This window comes from Tachypleus tridentatus, chromosome 13 (genome assembly GCF_004210375.1).
Source record: "Tachypleus tridentatus isolate NWPU-2018 chromosome 13, ASM421037v1, whole genome shotgun sequence".
NCBI classification, from domain to species: Eukaryota; Metazoa; Arthropoda; class Merostomata; order Xiphosura; family Limulidae; genus Tachypleus; species Tachypleus tridentatus.
In genome coordinates this window covers 88710247-88729476 of record NC_134837.1, presented here as the reverse complement: position 1 = coordinate 88729476, position 19230 = coordinate 88710247, and the positions used below count along the sequence as shown (strand labels likewise).

Below are 19230 nucleotides of genomic sequence, written 5' to 3'. Positions count from 1 at the left end.
TATTCTATTTATCATCATTAGTAAAGCTATTAGCATGTCATAAGCGAATAAAGCAATATTAGAATAATCTAAACATGTTCAACATTTAGTTGATTAATACAATATAATAAGATACTGGAAACATGATCTCTTCAGTGTTTCTTAAACCTGAGGGATAGTTGTAACTTTGTTAGGGGATAATTTTAAACAATATACATTCTGTGCAAGATTTTATCGGCAATGGTACCTATTATAAGAACTGAAGTACATTTGTCCGTGATTCTTGTTAAAATATCACAACCAGATACCAAAATAGCTCAGCATACCATAAGGTATGGAAACAAATTTAAGGCAGGGTGCTGAGCGCTGTCAAACTTTTTTTTTTAGTTTTCAGAGTACAGTGAATTCAAACTTCCAAAGCAAAATTTAAACATTACTATATTTCAAAGGTAAAGCATTTTACACCGATATAAAAAGAGAAATCACGTAAGCAGAACATATTTCCACATCCTGTTTGACCAAAGACTGACAGCATATGTTATATTGATATATACGTGTCCTTCAATTAACACTTTGTGTGAGAAATTATTATTAAAATATTTATAACGTTCAACTCTAACACCGTTTTCATATGAATAAGTTGAAAATATAAACGCATGCCGTTTAATAGCGTATCATACGTCTCGTACTTAAGGATGCATGTTTTGTTTTTGTTTTTGAATTTCGCACAAAACTACTCGAGAGCTATCTGTGCTAGCCGTTCCTAATTTAGCAGTGTAAGACTAGAGGGAAGGCAGCTAGTCATCACTACCCACCGCCAACTCTTGAGCTACTCTTTTACCAACGAACAGTGGGATTGACCGAAACATTATAATGCCCCCACGAGGAAAAGGGCGAGCATGTTTGGTGCGAGCGGGATTCGAACCCGCGCCCTTCAGATTACGGGTCGAACGCCTTAATCCACCTGGCCATGTCGGGCCAGGGGATATGTTAACATTTTCGTTATTAATAATAATATTAATAACATTTTTCTTATCGATGACTTTTGGAATTAACGCAGGCATTCTATTTTAATTTCCACATAGTAACCTTTAAACTTTTGAATTTCCAAACAGTTACTTAATAATTCTATTGTCTGGTCACATTAGTATATACAGGTATAGTTAGTATACGAAATAATCTCCCAGTTTACACGATAGTTCACAGCATATACGAGAGGTATACGAATAGAAATACGGTTTTACTTTCTCTAGGTTAATAATCCAATTTCAAAATACAAACAACGAACATACAACAGTGCTATTACAGATGCGAACAACCAGACATAGCTTTTTAACGTCTCCATTTGAGCAATTTATTTTAATATTCTGTAAACTTCGCGTAGCTAGTTTGGTAAAATACAGGTGTGTGGTGTTTTGGATATAGTTGTGTAAGCAGCTTTAAAACTACGAAGCCCGGCATGGCCATGCGTGTTAAGGCGTGTGACTTGTAATCTGAGGATAGCGGGTTCGTATCCCCGTCGCGACAAACATGCTCACCCTTTCAGCCGTGTGGGCGTTATAATGTGACGGTCAATCCCACTATTCGTTGGTAAAAGAGTAGCCCAAGAGTTGGCGGTGGGTAGTGATGACTAGCTGCCTTCCCTCTAGTCTTACACTACTAAATTAGGGACGGCTAGCACAGATAGCCCTCGAGTAGCTTTGTGCGAAATTCAAAACAAACAAACATTAAAACTACATTACAATTAGGAATATTACACGTATTTGAATATAATATGTCAAAGCAGTTTCCTTCCGAGCTCTTGATATGTTGTTTTTTACCTTGTAATACATTGTTAGAGCCAATAACTAACAACTCGTAGTTGCTATTTTGTAAATGTGTATTAATATCGCCTATTGTGGAAACCTATTACATGTGATGCCTATTTTACGGGAAGAAAAGCTCATTCTTTTTACGTCCCTTGTAGTAAAAACAGATAAGAATAATCTCTTTGCACGATGTTAAGTACAAATTATCATCATCCATCAGTGTATGTTCTGTCTGTCTTAAATTCAAGCATATAAATGATATCTGAAGTAAGGAAGTATATATATTAAATGTATCAACGTAAATGACGATAATGACGAATTTTTAACGTGTTTTAATCTTTGTATTTATTGGTTAAATAATTAAAATACAGTAAGAAAATAATTCATGTTTATGCCTGAACAGTACGTTTTCTGTCAGAACAGTTAAACTATTGTGGTCGGTTGAGTTTGAAATATTTTTTAAGAATATTCAGTTTAACTTTGCCATGAACAATCTATCTGGGTAACTTAATACTTAATAATATAGTAAGTGTTAATTACTTTCTAGTGAACGATATGCGCGAATTTTATAATGTCATTATCTAAGTAAAATGGAAATAAATACAGTGAATTTTAAATTCTAATTACTAATTCAACAGAAGAACAACTAGGCTCTAGTAGGTCAATATTAATTTAATATACTTAAAGTATTTTTATGTTCGCGGAAACAGTTGTTTATTCCACACTATTTTCTTTCTTTTTCAGGGCTTCAAGTGTAAGGAAATACATTTAACAGTTAAGTACACCATAAGTCTTGTAAAAGTTAAATCAATTCCAGGCGTAAGAGGTTAATGGTAAGATCAGTTGTATGATTTTCAAAGAAGTGCTTTCTAGATATTGTACGTTAAAAAACTCTGGTAAAATCAATAGCGCATTTTGAAAAGTAAGCGTTTATTTTAATAGTTTCGCACACGTTGCCTAACTGTAGCTACATTTTCTATTATATGTATGTTATGCCTCTCCATTTCACTTGTTCAGACGTATGAGTTCTGATTTATTTTTATTTTAGAATTTAAACCATTTATTTTGATCGTAGAGTATTAATGGATGTACCTATCTTATTACAATCACTCTAACTTTTCAAACACCCCTTGTGTCAAGAAAGAGGCCTCCCACGGAGAGATTCAAGTGGCAATAATCCTGTTTCTTCCTTCTCTAGTATTATTGCCAAGCGATAATACGTGTAATGTTCAGAAAACAAACGTACTGAAGTTAATCATACTTTATAAGAACAATGATCCGAGCTATTTCTATCCTTAATGCTTTCTTCCATCATCGAACCTGCTAAGTCAGATGGCCATCATTATGCACTATTTCTGAACACTACAGTTTGTACTGTAAGCTTTTATTTGTCGAAATAAAAATTAGACTACACATCTTAACAAACTTTCCACAGGCCCTTCACTGCATACATAGATCTTAATTTTTAAGACCACGTTTAAGAGACCAAAATCACAAGAAAATGCATAGGAGCTACATCGAGAGATTTGACATGCTGTGATTCAGTTTTCATAAAACAGCCGCTGATTTCGAAGTGCGGATGGAAACTTGTGAGCATTTGCTGACTTTACGTTCTTGTTAGTAGTGCTAGAAGGTATGCCTACATTCAGTGAAAATGAATTATTTTTGAATCAGAAGCTTCTCTTTCGCAAACATTTGTCCAGATTGGCTTTAGGTATTTCGGATCTTGTTGCTGTCCTATATGTTTTGCAGTGTGAATTTTATCACTTTCGTTGAACATTCCCTTCTTGGAAACGTTGATTTATTAAGGTTAAAATCGTTTAATAAAGTCGATTCATTAATATTCTTTTTCAAACAAAACTGCAGCATAATACTTAAACCATTAAACCTACTCTGGTGCACTACGATGTTGAATGATCGAAAAATTGCCATGAATGAAATATACATAGGTGCCACATTTCACAATTGTCTTAACATGTGTGAATGGTTCATATGTAAAATGCGACTATGTTATCCTGTGTATTAAGGAAGCTCAAACGAGAACTTATCACATTGCATAATTGCCAAATTTTCCATATAAATGTCAGTTTCTCAACATATTTTTCAAATAAGAATTTTTCTAAGAGGAGAGGAAATATTTTGTTATTTGAGATTTGTTCTTGTTTTCATTTCGTTTTTTTTTTTTTTTTTTATCATTTTCAAATGTGCACAAGTATATCTATTTCAATATCTTATTATCATAACAGTTCACATTAAATACCTTCATGGTACATACAAATAATATTTAGTCGTAAGAATCACGTTAATTATTATACCAACTTACCTGAAGAAATTTGGCGAAAGCAGGCTTTGCTTGTGATGCCAACTTAATTGCTTCTTTAGCTGACTTCCAGTTGTTGATAAAGGCGGTGTATGTATCAATGACATGTTGTTTAGTGAACTGCAATGTCAAATACAGAGTTTTAAAGTTAGATAAATATATAACAAAGCAGAATATGAATTTCAGATATGTTTTACGAACCTCATAAAGTGATCAATGACCTAAAAAACGGTAGGCAAATTAAGCCACAACATACAGAAATCTAATACAAATCTGTCAAAGATACGATTAAAAACAAGATGGAATTTGTCTTTTAAGAAAAACAAGTATTCGTAGAATATTTTAAGAGTGATAACAGATAGCTCAACTAAAAGGCTTAAAAATAAATCAAGTACTTTGTTTTCTGTAGTTGTTATTGAGCCTTCGTTCAAGATTTTATCCAAGTTAACCTAGCTCTTGCTGGAAATAGTGATGAAAACAAATACATTTTCCCTAAGCCACATTCAGTAGGAGCTCAGACCTTCAAAAGAAAGTTAATATTCTACGTAGAAATACCTCAGTAAAAGAGCTTTATACGAAAAGTTTTTTGTTTTTTTTCCTGTTGAACATAAACTTACAAAATTAGCTACATACTTCCAAGTTTTACTTTTGGTTTAATTTTTTTTCTATTTTAGCAAAGAATTAGTTATACTATACAATTCAACCACCTAGTTAATTAACAAAAAATTAACAAACTGATTTATATTAGTAAGAAACTTCACCATTAACGTACAGTGACTTACACATAAGCAATAAATATAATAATAAAAAATAGCTTAGAAATAAATTTTACAATATATTACACAATAATACCTACAATCCATTTTGTATATTTTCACATTTTTCTACACTGAAAAAGATGAAGTTGTGATGAACATGTTCATGGAAAAATAAGTGAACAAACCCATGTGATACTGCTTGAATCTCGTGAATATTTGTCTCTGACTGTGGCTGTTCCTACAGTCTAATGAATCAACTACTGGAACAGAGTAAATTTAAAAACGTTGATACGGTAGTGGTTGATTTGGGTCCAAAATAACTTCAAGGGTCTACACAGCTACAAGACTTAACCGAGATATAAGATGGCAACTTCTCTGTTACAAGTACCACAAGGTTTAGAGATGAATCTTCCACGTGTTTTAGGGTTTTACTTGGAATACAAAGATGGTTCAAAGGTATAAGTACCGTGGACTGCACTATTATTGCATAAAGTTCAAGGGATAGCTACAGGTGTTCTGGCCAGTTTAAACTAGTGTTGTGTAAGATAGAACTGGCCACAAACTCTTTTAAATGTAGCAGCCAGTTTGCACTAAAGTAGGTGGATAGTTCAGGCAGCCAAGAGCTTAGCATCACATGGTATGATCCTGTGACGGTTCATGGACCTGAGTTTGAGATGTTAGTAGTCTCTAAAATAACCAGAACATTCTCGATATTGCTGCGTATCAACAACTCTAAGTGAAATCGCTACTTTATCCAGTAAACATTAACTTTTTTGTGACAAGTGGTGACAAGCTGCATACTGCTTTGTTTTTGCACACTCCCCTGAAAATCAAAAGTAATCATCTTTGATCTTGGTTCAAGCTATGGTATGCTAATTATGACAAAATTCTTGAAGCTATCAAAAATTTCCTCTTGTATAACGAGAAAATTGCAGTTTTGTAAAAAAATAATTGGTAGAACAGTGTAATACTAGTTGTTTGTATGTTAAGAATGACGTTGGAGTGCACCCAAAGATACAAGTAGAGCTTTGAGTAGTACTATAGCTACATTTAGTAATTTTTTTATTTCTGCTGTGGTGATGGAACCAACACATGAAACACTTCAAGTTATGTTAAGCAAGCTAGCTGCTCTTCCTCGAAGATGTATCTATCACTGATATGTCTAGTTTTAAGATAGGTCACATAGCAGAGGTAAAAGTGGAAAGTCAGCTACCAATCTGAACTCAATAAAGGGCATGCTAATGTATTGCTAGTACTAAAGTAGGTATCTGGAGAGATTAACCTTAATATATCATAGTATACAAGATACAGGTGATACTCAACGATGAAAACAGAATATTCAGACTACCTTGATTCCTTTGAAGAATGCTTCGTTGCTTCCCATTGATAGGTTTAGTATGAAGGAAGTATTTAATGGCAAAGTTCTGTTATTTTAATTTGTCGTTGTAGTGCTGCCTATTTATGCCAATTGTTTAAGGTTGCCACATGACTCTATATTGATGAAAGCAGGTACACATTTTGAATGAAAACATGAATGGCAACAAGAACTCCAATTTCTAAAACGTATTTTTATGAAATATTATCCTTTAATTTTAGATAATGAAGACAGAAATAGTGTAACTGGAGGAGTTTTACCACAAATACAAGAATGCACACACTTGTAAGTAAACAAGTCTTGAATGCTCGAGTATACTGTATACTATCTAGAACTAATGCAAATACTTCTGGCTTAGAAAATTCACTGTTTGCACTCCTGAAATAACTGATAAACTTAAGAAGTATGGAAAGTATAAATACACATTGAATAATGACATAGCTTAGTTACAGAGTACCAGTTATGCCGGTGGCATAGAAACACTGATGGTTCTTTCTCCAAACCAGTGATACCATGTCTATCTTTGAATATCCATATCTTGGACATAAGCAAAAGTCAAAGCCTTTATAACAGAAACAAAACATTGATGATAAATAATGTAAATGGGGACAATTCTTCTTGTGGGTGAACACAAGAATAACTGTTTAAGATTACTTAAGATCTTCGATCTCATGATGACATTTTATGGAACCAGGGAAAAATAAAGTGGCTACTTTCTCAATTTTCATTTAGAGAAGAAGTACAGTTTCTAGTGTATCTCGAATTTCGACAAAGCCCCTAAAGGAAGAGAAAGTTAGTAGATTTAATGCGTCATAAATAAATTAGATCATTTATATTGTGTGTTGTAGAAAAGCCACATCAGTCTATCTTCTGAGTCCATCGAAGAGAATTTTAGATTTGTAAATCTGTAGACGTACCGTTGTTCCATCAAGGAACTCATCCATATTATTCTGACAGCAAAATATCAGCATTTAATTTATTTGAAAACGCAAAATTAAAATACTATTATTAGTCATTTATAAATTTCATGAAATGCACTAGGAGGTGTTTAAATATTGGAATAAAAGCCGATCTAGTTACTCAGAAATACGAATACCTGAACCACGATGAACTAAGATAGTTGTGATTTACGCCGCTGGGAGGATCTTACATAGTTTTATTCACTGATTTGTTTTCTAAATATATATAACTAACCATAAAATGATTTTCAGTGTCACCCGACACAGAAAATTTTGAATTAGAATGTTACGTCACCACCCACAATGTAAAAGTTATATAATTTACTTTAAAAATAGTTATGAAAATGTTCCGTACTAAATCGCATTTTCAATCGAATATAACTTAGAAAAAATAATATAAAAGTTTGTTTTTTATCAATATATATTCGAAAAAAATGTTATATGTTCACATATTTATCTGAAATACGATTCTAGTTTCTTCGTTGAATTTTACGTAAAATTACTCAAGGATTATTAGCCCTAGCTATCCTTAATTCAGAAATAAAAGTCTAGAGGAAAAGTAATTAGTCTTACTCTAATCAAATAATAGGTTTGATCTTCACATTATAACGTCCTACGGCTAAAAGGACGAACATGTGACTTAAGTAAGAAATAGAACATTGTAAGTCGAAAACTATAATCACTAACTCATGCTGGGCTCTTGACTATTCAAGAAGCCATCTTTCCATGAAATTAAAATCTCTAAGAGAAAATGGATGTTATGTTGTAAAAGAGACGGATGTACTTGCTACTATCTACGACCCCCAACCAGAACCCTTTATTTTGCCTATAATTTTTGACTAATGTATGAGATTGCGCAAATTTTTATTTTGTTTCTATTTACTCAGTACACGAGGTTGGTTTTGTTTTTCCTGGATCGTGCGTCATGAGAAATAAATAATATGGGCGCACGAAACATGGCACATGACAAAGTAAACTCAAAACTAAGTTTCCAGAACAACATTATTTACTGGAAACAATGTTCATAAGATACTGTTGGTTATAAAATTATCTAGCAATGACTTATTAATTTTAACAAAAACTATCATATCATGACTTTAGATATAAACCTTTAATCTTTCTACCCTTCCTGTGTAAGATTGCGTTTCTTCGTGATGTAAAAAATGTACTTAAACGTACCAAAATAACAGATCAATCACTTAATTTCAGTCTGTCTATGCATGGACACTCTTGGTCGTATCGATTGTTTCGTAGTTTAAACATGATAAAAAATAAAAAAGTGTGATAAGTTTAATAGTGTGAAAGAAGTGTTATAAATGTTAGAAAAATATATGTAATTAAATACAATATTTTAGGTTTTGTATATTGTTGATTAATTAACTTTCAATATGAGTGAAAATCAAACGTTTTATTTTCTTCTTTCAGGATATAATGGATAGCTAATGTTGCTTACAACTTTGTTTTTTTATTAAATGATCAAAATCTTAATTGTTAGTAACGCAATAATACGTAGTATTTAATTATACTCTCTTTTTTAAGCTTGTATGAACGCAAGAAACAAAATAGCTTAAAATAACAAATGCTTCAATACATCATGGTAAACACGAAAAGGATATTTAACAAAAGTCAATTTAAACCGTATTTGTACCTCTATGCCCTCATTACACAATAATACTACAGTTCCCAGCTTCCATATGTTAAGGAAACATCTACAGTGCCACTCAGATACACTTAAATCCTGTGTGTATTTGAGTGCCCTCTTCCGTTAAATGCAAATTTTCAAGTGGGCAGAAAAGAAACAACAGACAAAAGTGATATTTATGCTCAAGCACACAAATCAAGTTTAAAGGCGTAACTCGATTTTTATACTCCGAGTGTACAAAGCAAATACCTTTTAATTGTAATGCCAGAGTGGATTCCTCTTCCTTATTTACACGGCTCCTTCGTAAGCAAACACATGTGTGCATCTAAAAATAAGATTTTGGCACTGAGTTCTCCAAATAACACTTGTTGTTCCATACGCCACTAGATTAGCAACATGGCAATAAATTAACTATTTTATTTTATTTTTTCTTTATCCAATTAAACTGAATTGAACATCCGAAGTGAAAATGAACCTTTAACAACTTGGGCTAATTACAATAAGTTTACTGACAGGATCGTAGCCTTGGGATTCTGATTCAAATCGGAAACAGTAACTTTTAACAAATGTATTTATAAAGCATTTTGCATACAAATTTCTCTGTATGATTAGTTAATATTAATAATTACGTGGAAATGTTTTGACATAAAGTAAGTTAAAACACTTATAAATTTATGACTTATAATCGTTGATTAAGTTCAAGTTCTCTGGGCTGATGTTAGTTGTATTGTGAGTGTTGGTATATTGTTAAGCACAAACTTACACAATGGGATGTCCATGTTCTGCCCGCTGCGGGTTTCGAAACCTGATTTTTGACGTTGCAATCACGCAGAGTTACCACTTAGACGTTATACCTGAAATTTCTGGTGTAAAAACACTACCTGAAATTACCCTGTTTATCAGTCTACCTTGAAAACAAAATTCACTGCTGTCTAAGAAAATATTAAATTTATGTACATATGAAAAAACATATTACATGTTTATCCTTAAAATACACTTATTTATCTATTTTATTTTATTAATGTTTATAATATTAAATTCAGCTTAATTGGCTAAAGAAAAAATAAATATATATAAGTACTGAGTATTCTCTCCCAGAAACAAGAAAAAAGTGCTTTTCTAAAATTTGAAAACAACCAATATGCGAAATGCGCAAATTTCCACGATATTCAAATACTTGTTTCTACTCTTCTTCTAAAATTAGTACAGAACGTGTATATTCCGGTATATTTAGATAACCACTCTAAGTTCCTATGCAAGTTTTCTTCGTATAGTTACAACACCTTTGTAAATTCAAAGTACATATTACTTTGGTTCGATAAACATTACATACAACAACGGAAATCTCATAAATGATAGCCTCACGTGGGTCAGTGGTAAACCCGTAGGCTTATATGTTAAAAATCGGATTCTCATTCCTTCTGTGTGGTTTTGAGCTTAACAATAAACTCACTCATAAAAGTTGTTTGACATAATAAAAATAAAATTGAAACTCAATCTATTACTAAATTGACCACTTGTCAGTGAGTTACAACTGTTTCAGGGGATTATACTAATTATTAGACAAGAACAAGGGAAAACATTTATTTTAATACATGGTTTTATTCCAGCCATGATGCTAGAGAAGGAAGACAGTTAGAAGGATATGTTCTCTATTCAACCTGATTCAATAGAAGAACATTATCATGAGCATGATAATTCTGTAATATAGGTTTGACAATTTCTGCAGGTATTAAAAAGGACTCCAAAGATGACATTGCTGGCATATAAACAGTTGAACATTTCTGAGGTATTCTAGAATCTAAAAAAATAAAAACAGATCTTGTAGTCACAAAATCTTGAGTTGAAGTATGTAACTGTATACTGAAAGCTATCTGGAAGGCATAAATGTTTCAGAATCTGTTGACTGTGGTAATAAGTGATAGAGGCAAACAACAAAGGATAAATGAAGGAGTCATACAAGTATAGAAAGACAGCATACATGAAAGTTTAGGCGAGATACGATTATCTGAAATGGTACCTGGATATTTTAGAAACTAATTAAGAGTTCAAAGACGATGCTAAACGGAATTGGAACCCACGACCCTCGAATTACGAGTCGAGTGCCTTAACCACCTGGCTATGCCGGGCCGTGATGTGCTGAAAATCTGAACAGGATATATCATCTAGACCAGGGACAGTGCTGCCATTAGTTGCTGAGAACTAGTTGAATATCATGCACAGTAATGATGAGGTTAATCAGAGAACAGTTCACAGATGATGAGCAGGAGAGCGTGTCATTTATAAAAAAGGATATCTGTGATATTTATTTTGTTTATTGAACGTTGATTCAGAGCATGAAAGCACAAATCCAAAAAGGAGGTATAAATATATTTATATCTGCTTTCGTTCGTTCAAAGGCTTAGGACTTGTCTAAAGGAACAGGATAAGAATAAGTTGTTTCTTTTGTTGTTACTGTTTGTTTTTTGCCTGTCAGCAAATGAAACTGTTTCCAATATTAGGAATAATACGTATAATTACGCAGCGTATTATATATGTGATGTTAACATCCATGCTTTACTGCTTGGACGTAGTTACGAATTGTCTTTCGAAGGCTAAGAAGTCTGGATAGAAGAATAGAGTTTATAAAATGGTGGAAATTTATAAATATGTCGAGTAGAAGCGTAATAAATCTAGTACGCGACAAGGCAGTGCTAACCTCTGAGGTTTGCAATATGAAGTATGGGCAACAAATGAAACGACACATTCAATCAGAAATTCGAATGTGCCAGCCAATGTGTTCCCATGAATAAGAGAAGACATATTGTAGTCTAAATGTTGAACTGCACGAGCGATGCGACATCAGTAAGCTGACCAACAGACAATGCAAAAATGTAAAGAAAGGAATCTGCTTGTCACAAACATAACGAATCTTAAGATAATCTTTGGTGAGAGGTAATCACACTCTAGAGAGTGTAGTATGATGGTGAAAAGAAGAGAAGAAATGGACTCAAGTGGGCTACAAGAAGCGAATGGCTATAAGGAACCACAAACATGACACAGATGGATTAAAAATTGATCAAATTCTGAATGCAAGACTCTAAGTTTATTTCAGCAACATGCAATAATAGGAAACTTTGTCAAATAGTGGATCGATCAGTAGTATGTTAATGAAATACGAATCAAATATCGACAAAAAAAAAAACATTGCGTTTATTTTAAACTCCTGCCCCAGGGTCCCTTTTCACTTATTGGCTTTTTAGATTACAATCATGTTTATCAGAAAGTTTACTTTCATCGACTGATGCGATTAAATAAGAATAACCAAAAATTATATATATTTGAGTTGTATGATTTGGTGGGTAGTGCTAAGTCAACTCACTAACTGCCCGACCAAAGCCACTCAAAGAAGTAAGTTTATCCTCGATGACAAGAAAACCCACTTGTAGAGAAAAATATATATGTAAAAATGGCTGGTATGGGTTTAGAATTTTTATGTAGAGGAGCGAACAACGTTTCGACCTTCTTCGGTCATCGTCAGATTCTCAGCCCATACCAGCCGTTTTTACATATATAAGTTTATCCTCATAGTAAAAAACCCTTATAAATAAAAAAAAGAAAACAGCTGATACTCTTGAAGAGCTAGTTAGTAGACCAGTGGCTCTGTTAGCTGGAAGTCCTAGATTTCTGATTTATTTCTGTCGGATATCAGTCAACCTGAACACTGCACACTTAAAGAGGATAGGCTAGATTCCAAAATACAACTTGTCACAACGATTTCTAGGAATTTCAGAGATTTGTATAAATTAAGAGTACGTTAAAAATGCATAAGGCTAATTTTATTTTTACTTTACAAATGTTTGCACGTGTTACCCAACAAATATTTGATTGACTGTGAATAAAACAACATTAAAAACAATAAAAGTCTGAAAATATCCGTAAACAAAACAAACACTTGGTTGTTTCTGTGTAATTTCTAAGTTGTCTAAACTCGTGCAATAGCTGTAATAGAATGTTGGTTTAACTGATCATGAAGAAAATGGTTGTAACTAAATACTTCACAATGTGGGTTTAATGCATCATTCTCATCAAGAATCACCATCACAGGTGAGATAAGTAATACTTTCATCTTTAGTATTTCCGCCTACTTACCACTTGCTTAAATGCCTTTCACGAATTTCTTGACTTTACGATCAGAAGCTAATGATATAGAGCTCCCTTTTCTCTGACTTACAATTTCAGCCTTCATGTGATGTTCATTACAATTAATGTTCATGCCATTGAATTATAGATAACAAAATATCAATGAAATTAGAAACATAGTGTTATACGCATTATAAAAGAAGAAAAATGCACGTTTTGTGCATTATTCCATTTAAAATACTATCAAAATAGAATGTAAAGGAACATATACAATTTAAAAGCTTTATTTAGAATTGTAATATAATCGTTTACGCAATTTTGACCTAAATAAGCATATTCTACGGTATGAAACATTTACAGTTTCCTAACAATAGTCTATGATTTTGTGTATGCAAAAATAGGGTTCGACAAAACACCTGGTTTTAATTTGTTTGGAAAGAAATAAAATATATCGAACCTTCCCATATATTAATTTCAAATTAATTAAATCATTATTAAAAATTATGCAGTAAACATCTTTATATTTCAAGGATGTAAAGCATATACGTTAATACTAAATTCTTTCATTTTTATATTAAATGCCCACCATCCAAAATTAAACATGCTTACAATTTCTGCTATCAATTTAATGTTAATGGATTTTTCTCATTAAATATGTCTTTTTCACCTGGTAACATTAATATTTATTTATTGTTATAAATTATCCCTCGTTCGTTAACTGGTGTGTTGATTTTAGTGCAAAGCTGCTGGAGTATTATCTCCATTAACTATAAATAATTTTGAAGTGAAAGTCTAAAGGGAAGGCAGAAAGTTAAATACAACCACCGCAAATTATTTTGCTACTCCTGACCAACGAAGGGATTGATTGTCACATTGTAACTCTCATTCGGCTGAAAAATGGTGAACATTGTATGTTCGGCGATAGGTTTTAAACTCGCGGTCCGCAGATTGTGTGTTATGTGTCCTAACCAGGCCGGACTCGACATGACTTCTTCCTCCAAGATCAATGGAAGATAAGATTTCGGAATACTCCCGTCAAATGCGGTATGTATTGCGTTGGCTTCACGGAAATGGTGCGGCGGTGTATTTTCGTCATTCACATGTACTATTTAATACAGTAGTAGTGAGAAGAATTGAAATGGCAATGAAACTTGTAAAAACAGTAAGATAAACATGGTATCAGGTTTTAGAATCGTTGTTGGGCATAATAAAAAAGTTTCAAAGTTCGGTTTGTTTTGAATTTCGCGCAAAGCTACACGAAGGCTATCTATGCTAGCCGTCCCTAATTTTGCAGTGTAAGACGACTAGTCATCACCACCCATCGTTAACTCTTGGGCTACTCTTTTACCAACGAATAGTGGGATTGACCATAACATCATAACGCCTCCACAGCTGAAAGGGCAAGCACGTTTAGTGTGACTAGAAAATCAAACCCGCGACTCTCAAATTACAAGTCGAGTGCCCTATCCATCTGGCCATGCCGGACCTTCAGAGTTCGGGCTGTTAGAAAAGTTTTGTCTCGAAAAAAATAAATAAACAGACAGACACGATTTGCTTTAAACTTTTCCACGAAAATAGCATACTTACGTGCCACGAATATCAAACTTGTGAGGATGAACTGACAATTATTGAACGTAATATTATGATGTAATCTCAAAACGAAAACCGTTTGAAAACAATCGAAAAATCAAACGCACATGATGCAATGCGTATTAAATATACCAACGAAAAAATAACACGGTATTTTCATTTTAAATTGGTAAAAGAGCAAGTATACTAACATATAAGTACTACGTACGCATATCTATTACATGTCTTTTTTTTACACTTTTTAGTTATTTTATGTTCAAAATCTCAACAAATAATCCACTGTTGAACGTAAAAATAACTGAAGACCTAATACAGTTCTTTCCTCTTTTAGACTATATTTTAGGTATAACCGCACAAATAGTTACGATAAAATTATGAAACGTAATAATAATTCATCGTCTGTAATTAAGTTTAGCCGTGTACCTTTCCATACAGTGAACAACAAGAACATTGCAATTAACACCTCATGGGTCATTTCAAACTATTGGTTCACCCAAACCAGACAGCATCATGAGTGTACGTACTTGGGGTATGTATCTGTAAAACATAAATCACTGGTGAAGGTTACACCCAGATCATCATATCTTAGTACCTACTGTATTTATTATACTTTATTATTTTTACGAGGCGATTATTTTAAAACAACATAGGATTTGCCATTAACTGTCATATATAATTTTCAATCATTCCACTCTGCTCAAACAAAATGTAATAGAAAATAACCTCTATACGAACTTGTACTGCTTGTACTCACCACACCATAAACGACTCTCGATTTTTCTCATAAAATGATGCCATTAATCGTCGTTATTGTTTATAACTCGGGATTTCGCGCATGCGCAATAAGTAGTAATTAGAAATCTCACTTCCCTTTTCACTCTTAATTTGTACAACATGAATGTGCTTAGAAAAATACATGTACTCATAATGGAGTCCACTGATAACTTACAACAAAAATGAGGAAATTAAGATAATCTACATATTGGTTTGTTTGTTTCTGAATTTTGCTCAAAACTACAAGAGGACTATCTGCGCTAGTCGTCGCAAATTTTGCAGTGTAAAATTAGGAGGAAGGCAGCTAGTCTTCACCACCCACCGCCAACTCTTGGGCTACTCTTTACCAGTGAATAGCGGGATTGACCGTCGCATAGTTGAAATGACGAAAATGTTTGATGTGGCAGAAATTCGAACCCCCGACTCTCCGATTACAAGCCGAGTGTCTTAACCACCTGGCCTTGCAGCGCTTATACCTATTGAACAAAAGGTTAATATCAGGTATACCCAGAAGCTATATTTCAGCAAGAAAGGCTTTCATTTGCCAGATCTATACAAGTGCCAGCCACAATGTTTAAGTGCATATACATCTACCTTGCCAACAAAAACCCAGAAGTCCAATATCTGTTTTGTGTATGAACATCATTGTTTACGTTTACACCCGAGAATTGTCATCTGTTAATATCTGCACTTACTAACTGCTCCGTGTCTATTTCTTTTTTTTTTCTTTTATAAATATGGAATCCAGGAGGTGTTGTTACCAAGAGAACCTTTATTTGACAATTAAACAACGATATGATGTTAACTATTGTAAACGACCGAGTTCCAGTTCCTTAATCTTATGTTACTAAAGAATCCTGGATCGACATTCCTAATAAATTACTAAATACCAGCCTTTATTCAAACTTTTCTAATTCTATATGCGTCTAAAAGACAACAGGCCTAGCATGGCCAGGTGGTTAAGACGCTCGACTCGTAATCCGAGGGTCGCGGGTTCGAATTCCTGTCACACCAAAAATGCTCGCCCTCTCAGCCGTACAGGCGTTATAATGTTTCAGTCAATCCCACTATTCGCTGGTAAAAGAGTAGCTCAAGAGTTGGCGATGGATGGTGATGACTAGCTGCCTTTCTTCTAGTCTTACACTGCTAAATTATGGATAGCTAGCAAAGATATCCCTCGTGTAGCTTTCCGCGAATATCAAATGAAATCAAACATTGCCTGCTTGTCAATAGTACATAGAAGATATTAAAATATTTTTATATCAATTTTATGTGTTTTGTTACTCTTGCATGATATTTTCCAGCAGCTGATCGTGAGAAATTATGGCGCCAGCTGCGACACAGTAAATAGTTTGAAGCTTTAAAAAACTGCCTACTGTGTAAGTTAATCAACGTTACTTTAAGTTTGTTTTTGTTGTTTTATGTTGTAAATACTACAGCAAGACCTGTTGTTACTCACGTAGATAAACATTTTCTGCTTATTTCGTCTTATTAACAGTTGACAACAACCGAATACTCGGTTTATACTGTACGAGGTCTGTTCAAAAAATACGCGGACGTCATAAAACAAAATGTACTTTATTTAGAAGTTACAGGTCTGGGACCCCTTCAAAGTACTCTCCTCCCCAACGCACACACTTATCCCAACGGTGTTTCCACTTGTTGAAACAGTCCTGGTACGCTTCTTTTGTAATGTCCTCCAGCTCCTTCGTCGCATTTGCCTTAATCTCGGGAATCGTCTCAAATCTTCTTCCTTTCAAGGGTCTTTTACGTTTGGGGAACAAGAAAAAATCGCAAGGAGCAAGGTCAGGTGAGTAGGGGAGGTGGGGAAGAACAGTGATCGAGTGTTTGGCCAAAAACTCACGAGTTCTGAGGGCCGAATTTCGCAGCAACGCGGTGCATCTTCAATTTTTCGGTCAAAATCTCGTAACAAGATCCAACTGATAACTCACACTCTTGAGCAAGCTCCCTGACAGTCAGACGTCGATTTTTTCCGCACCAGGGTGTTGATTTTGTTGACGTGTGGGTCGTCAGTTGACGTGGAAGGACGTCCAGGACGCTCATCATCTTCAATGGACTGTCGACCATCCTTAAAACGTTCATGCTACTTGAAACATGCCGTACGCTTCATAGCAACATCACCGTAAGCCGTGTTAAAAACTTTTGCTATGCTTAACACATTTTCCAAGTTTAACACAAAATTTCACAGCAAGTCGTTGCTCCTTCAGGTCATTCATTCTGAAATTCGCCAAACGAAAAAATCGCACTTCACTTAAAACCGCGTAGCTAATACACAAATGAAGATATCTGCAATCGGGAAATGGCGTCGTAATCAGCTGATCTGTGCAAACCTAGCGACACGAAGCTGATTCCCCTGGAACCAACTGGAGCCGCGCAATTCAAACAGTCCGCGTATTTTCTGAACAGCCCTCGTTTTGGCCCGGCATGGCCTAGCGCGTAAGGCGTGCGACTCGTAATCCGAGGGTCGCGGGTTCGCGCCCGCGTCGCGCTAAACATGCTCGCCCTCCCAGCCATGGGGGTGTATAATGTGACGGTCAATCCCACTATTCGTTGGTAAAGAGTAGCCCAAGAGTTGGCGGTGGGTGGTGATGACTAGCTGCCTTCCCTCTAGTCTTACACTGCTAAATTAGGGACGGCTAGCACAGATAGCCCTCGAGTAGCTTTGTGCGAAATTTCCAAACAAACGTATACAGGGATTACAATTTACTTTTCAGAAACCCCACTATAAACATTGTTCCAGGGTCAGCAGTTATAGCCTTTTTATTAAGACACATGGTAGTGTGTCCTGTGGGCAAAACGACAGCAGGTCACGCTGTATGTTATTAACACGGGTGATAGTTTAGCAGTTTTTCACTTTCTGTACCTTGGATAGTGAAAATCCAAACTATCAATATATTTTGAGTAAACGCGCTTTAATTGACCCTTACTTTACATACAAATTTCGAAATGCACGAAATATAAAATCTTCAATTTTTATTGAACGTCTTCCTTGTTTTTTCGCACCTAAAGTACGGAAACATTATTTGATAGAATAACATACTTTAATAGATATTTTTAAAGTATAGTCCAATTATAGACCTTTACAACTTACAATTAGGTGTAAAAGATGCTCTAAATATAAGGAAAATGCGAAAATTATTTTTAAGAAAAGCTTGCTCAATTTTAACGAAACTTTTGCGCACGCCCACGCAAAAAGGCATGTAAGCTACGGTTTAACGTTTTTACTGCAGCTTCATCTAACAGTAAAGGTGATAGGTTTTATTTTTTGTCATTTGGATTCAAGATAATTGATTTAGAGCATTAAACACACAAGGTGAAAGCAAACTAGGTTAGCAGTGTCCAGCTCAAACTACGAAAAGAACCAAAGAGGTAGACGGTGATTATTTGTTACTAATTTTGAGGCACAAATTTGCTAAATTTTATTAAATTATACTAATTAAAAAGCGTTCGGCGTTTTGCAGTATTAGTTTAAATAATTGACGTAATGATGCTTGGTACAGCTGTACCGAGTGCATGCAGGTGATGACAAGAAACTATTAATGAGGTTTCCACGACATAATTATAAAAATATTAACAAATAGAAAAAACTACCACTACATAGTTTAAATAATCTGGTTGGTTCTGTAAAGTACAGGCTTACTCTGAATAATAAAGTTGCGATCCTAAAGTTAAATGTTGGTTACCATCGAATGTTACTTTCTTACTTAGTGTGGTTTAATGGTGTGTACTGACAAAAAGTCATGATGTCTAACCAAAAACATCTGTCGTCAGAAAAGGAGGTACAGCCAAATACAGATTGAGAACACAACTCAAAAGAATGAAATCAAAATTGGCAGCCGAACTGTAGTTACACTTATAGCATTGGTCAACATCTTAGATAAA

At 34.3% G+C, this 19230-nt stretch overlaps 1 protein-coding gene across 2 annotated transcripts in view; it reads right to left on the bottom strand.

Annotated features, from left to right (window-relative positions):
• The window catches only part of LOC143236821 (uncharacterized), a 200202-nt gene that overhangs the window by 58715 nt on the left and 122257 nt on the right, over window positions 1-19230 (bottom strand). For both annotated transcript variants that reach the window (XM_076475419.1, XM_076475418.1), the window contains exon 4: window positions 4111-4227. In XM_076475419.1, coding sequence (XP_076331534.1) covers window positions 4111-4227 — 117 coding nt within the window. The remainder of the gene's footprint in view (window positions 1-4110; window positions 4228-19230) is intronic.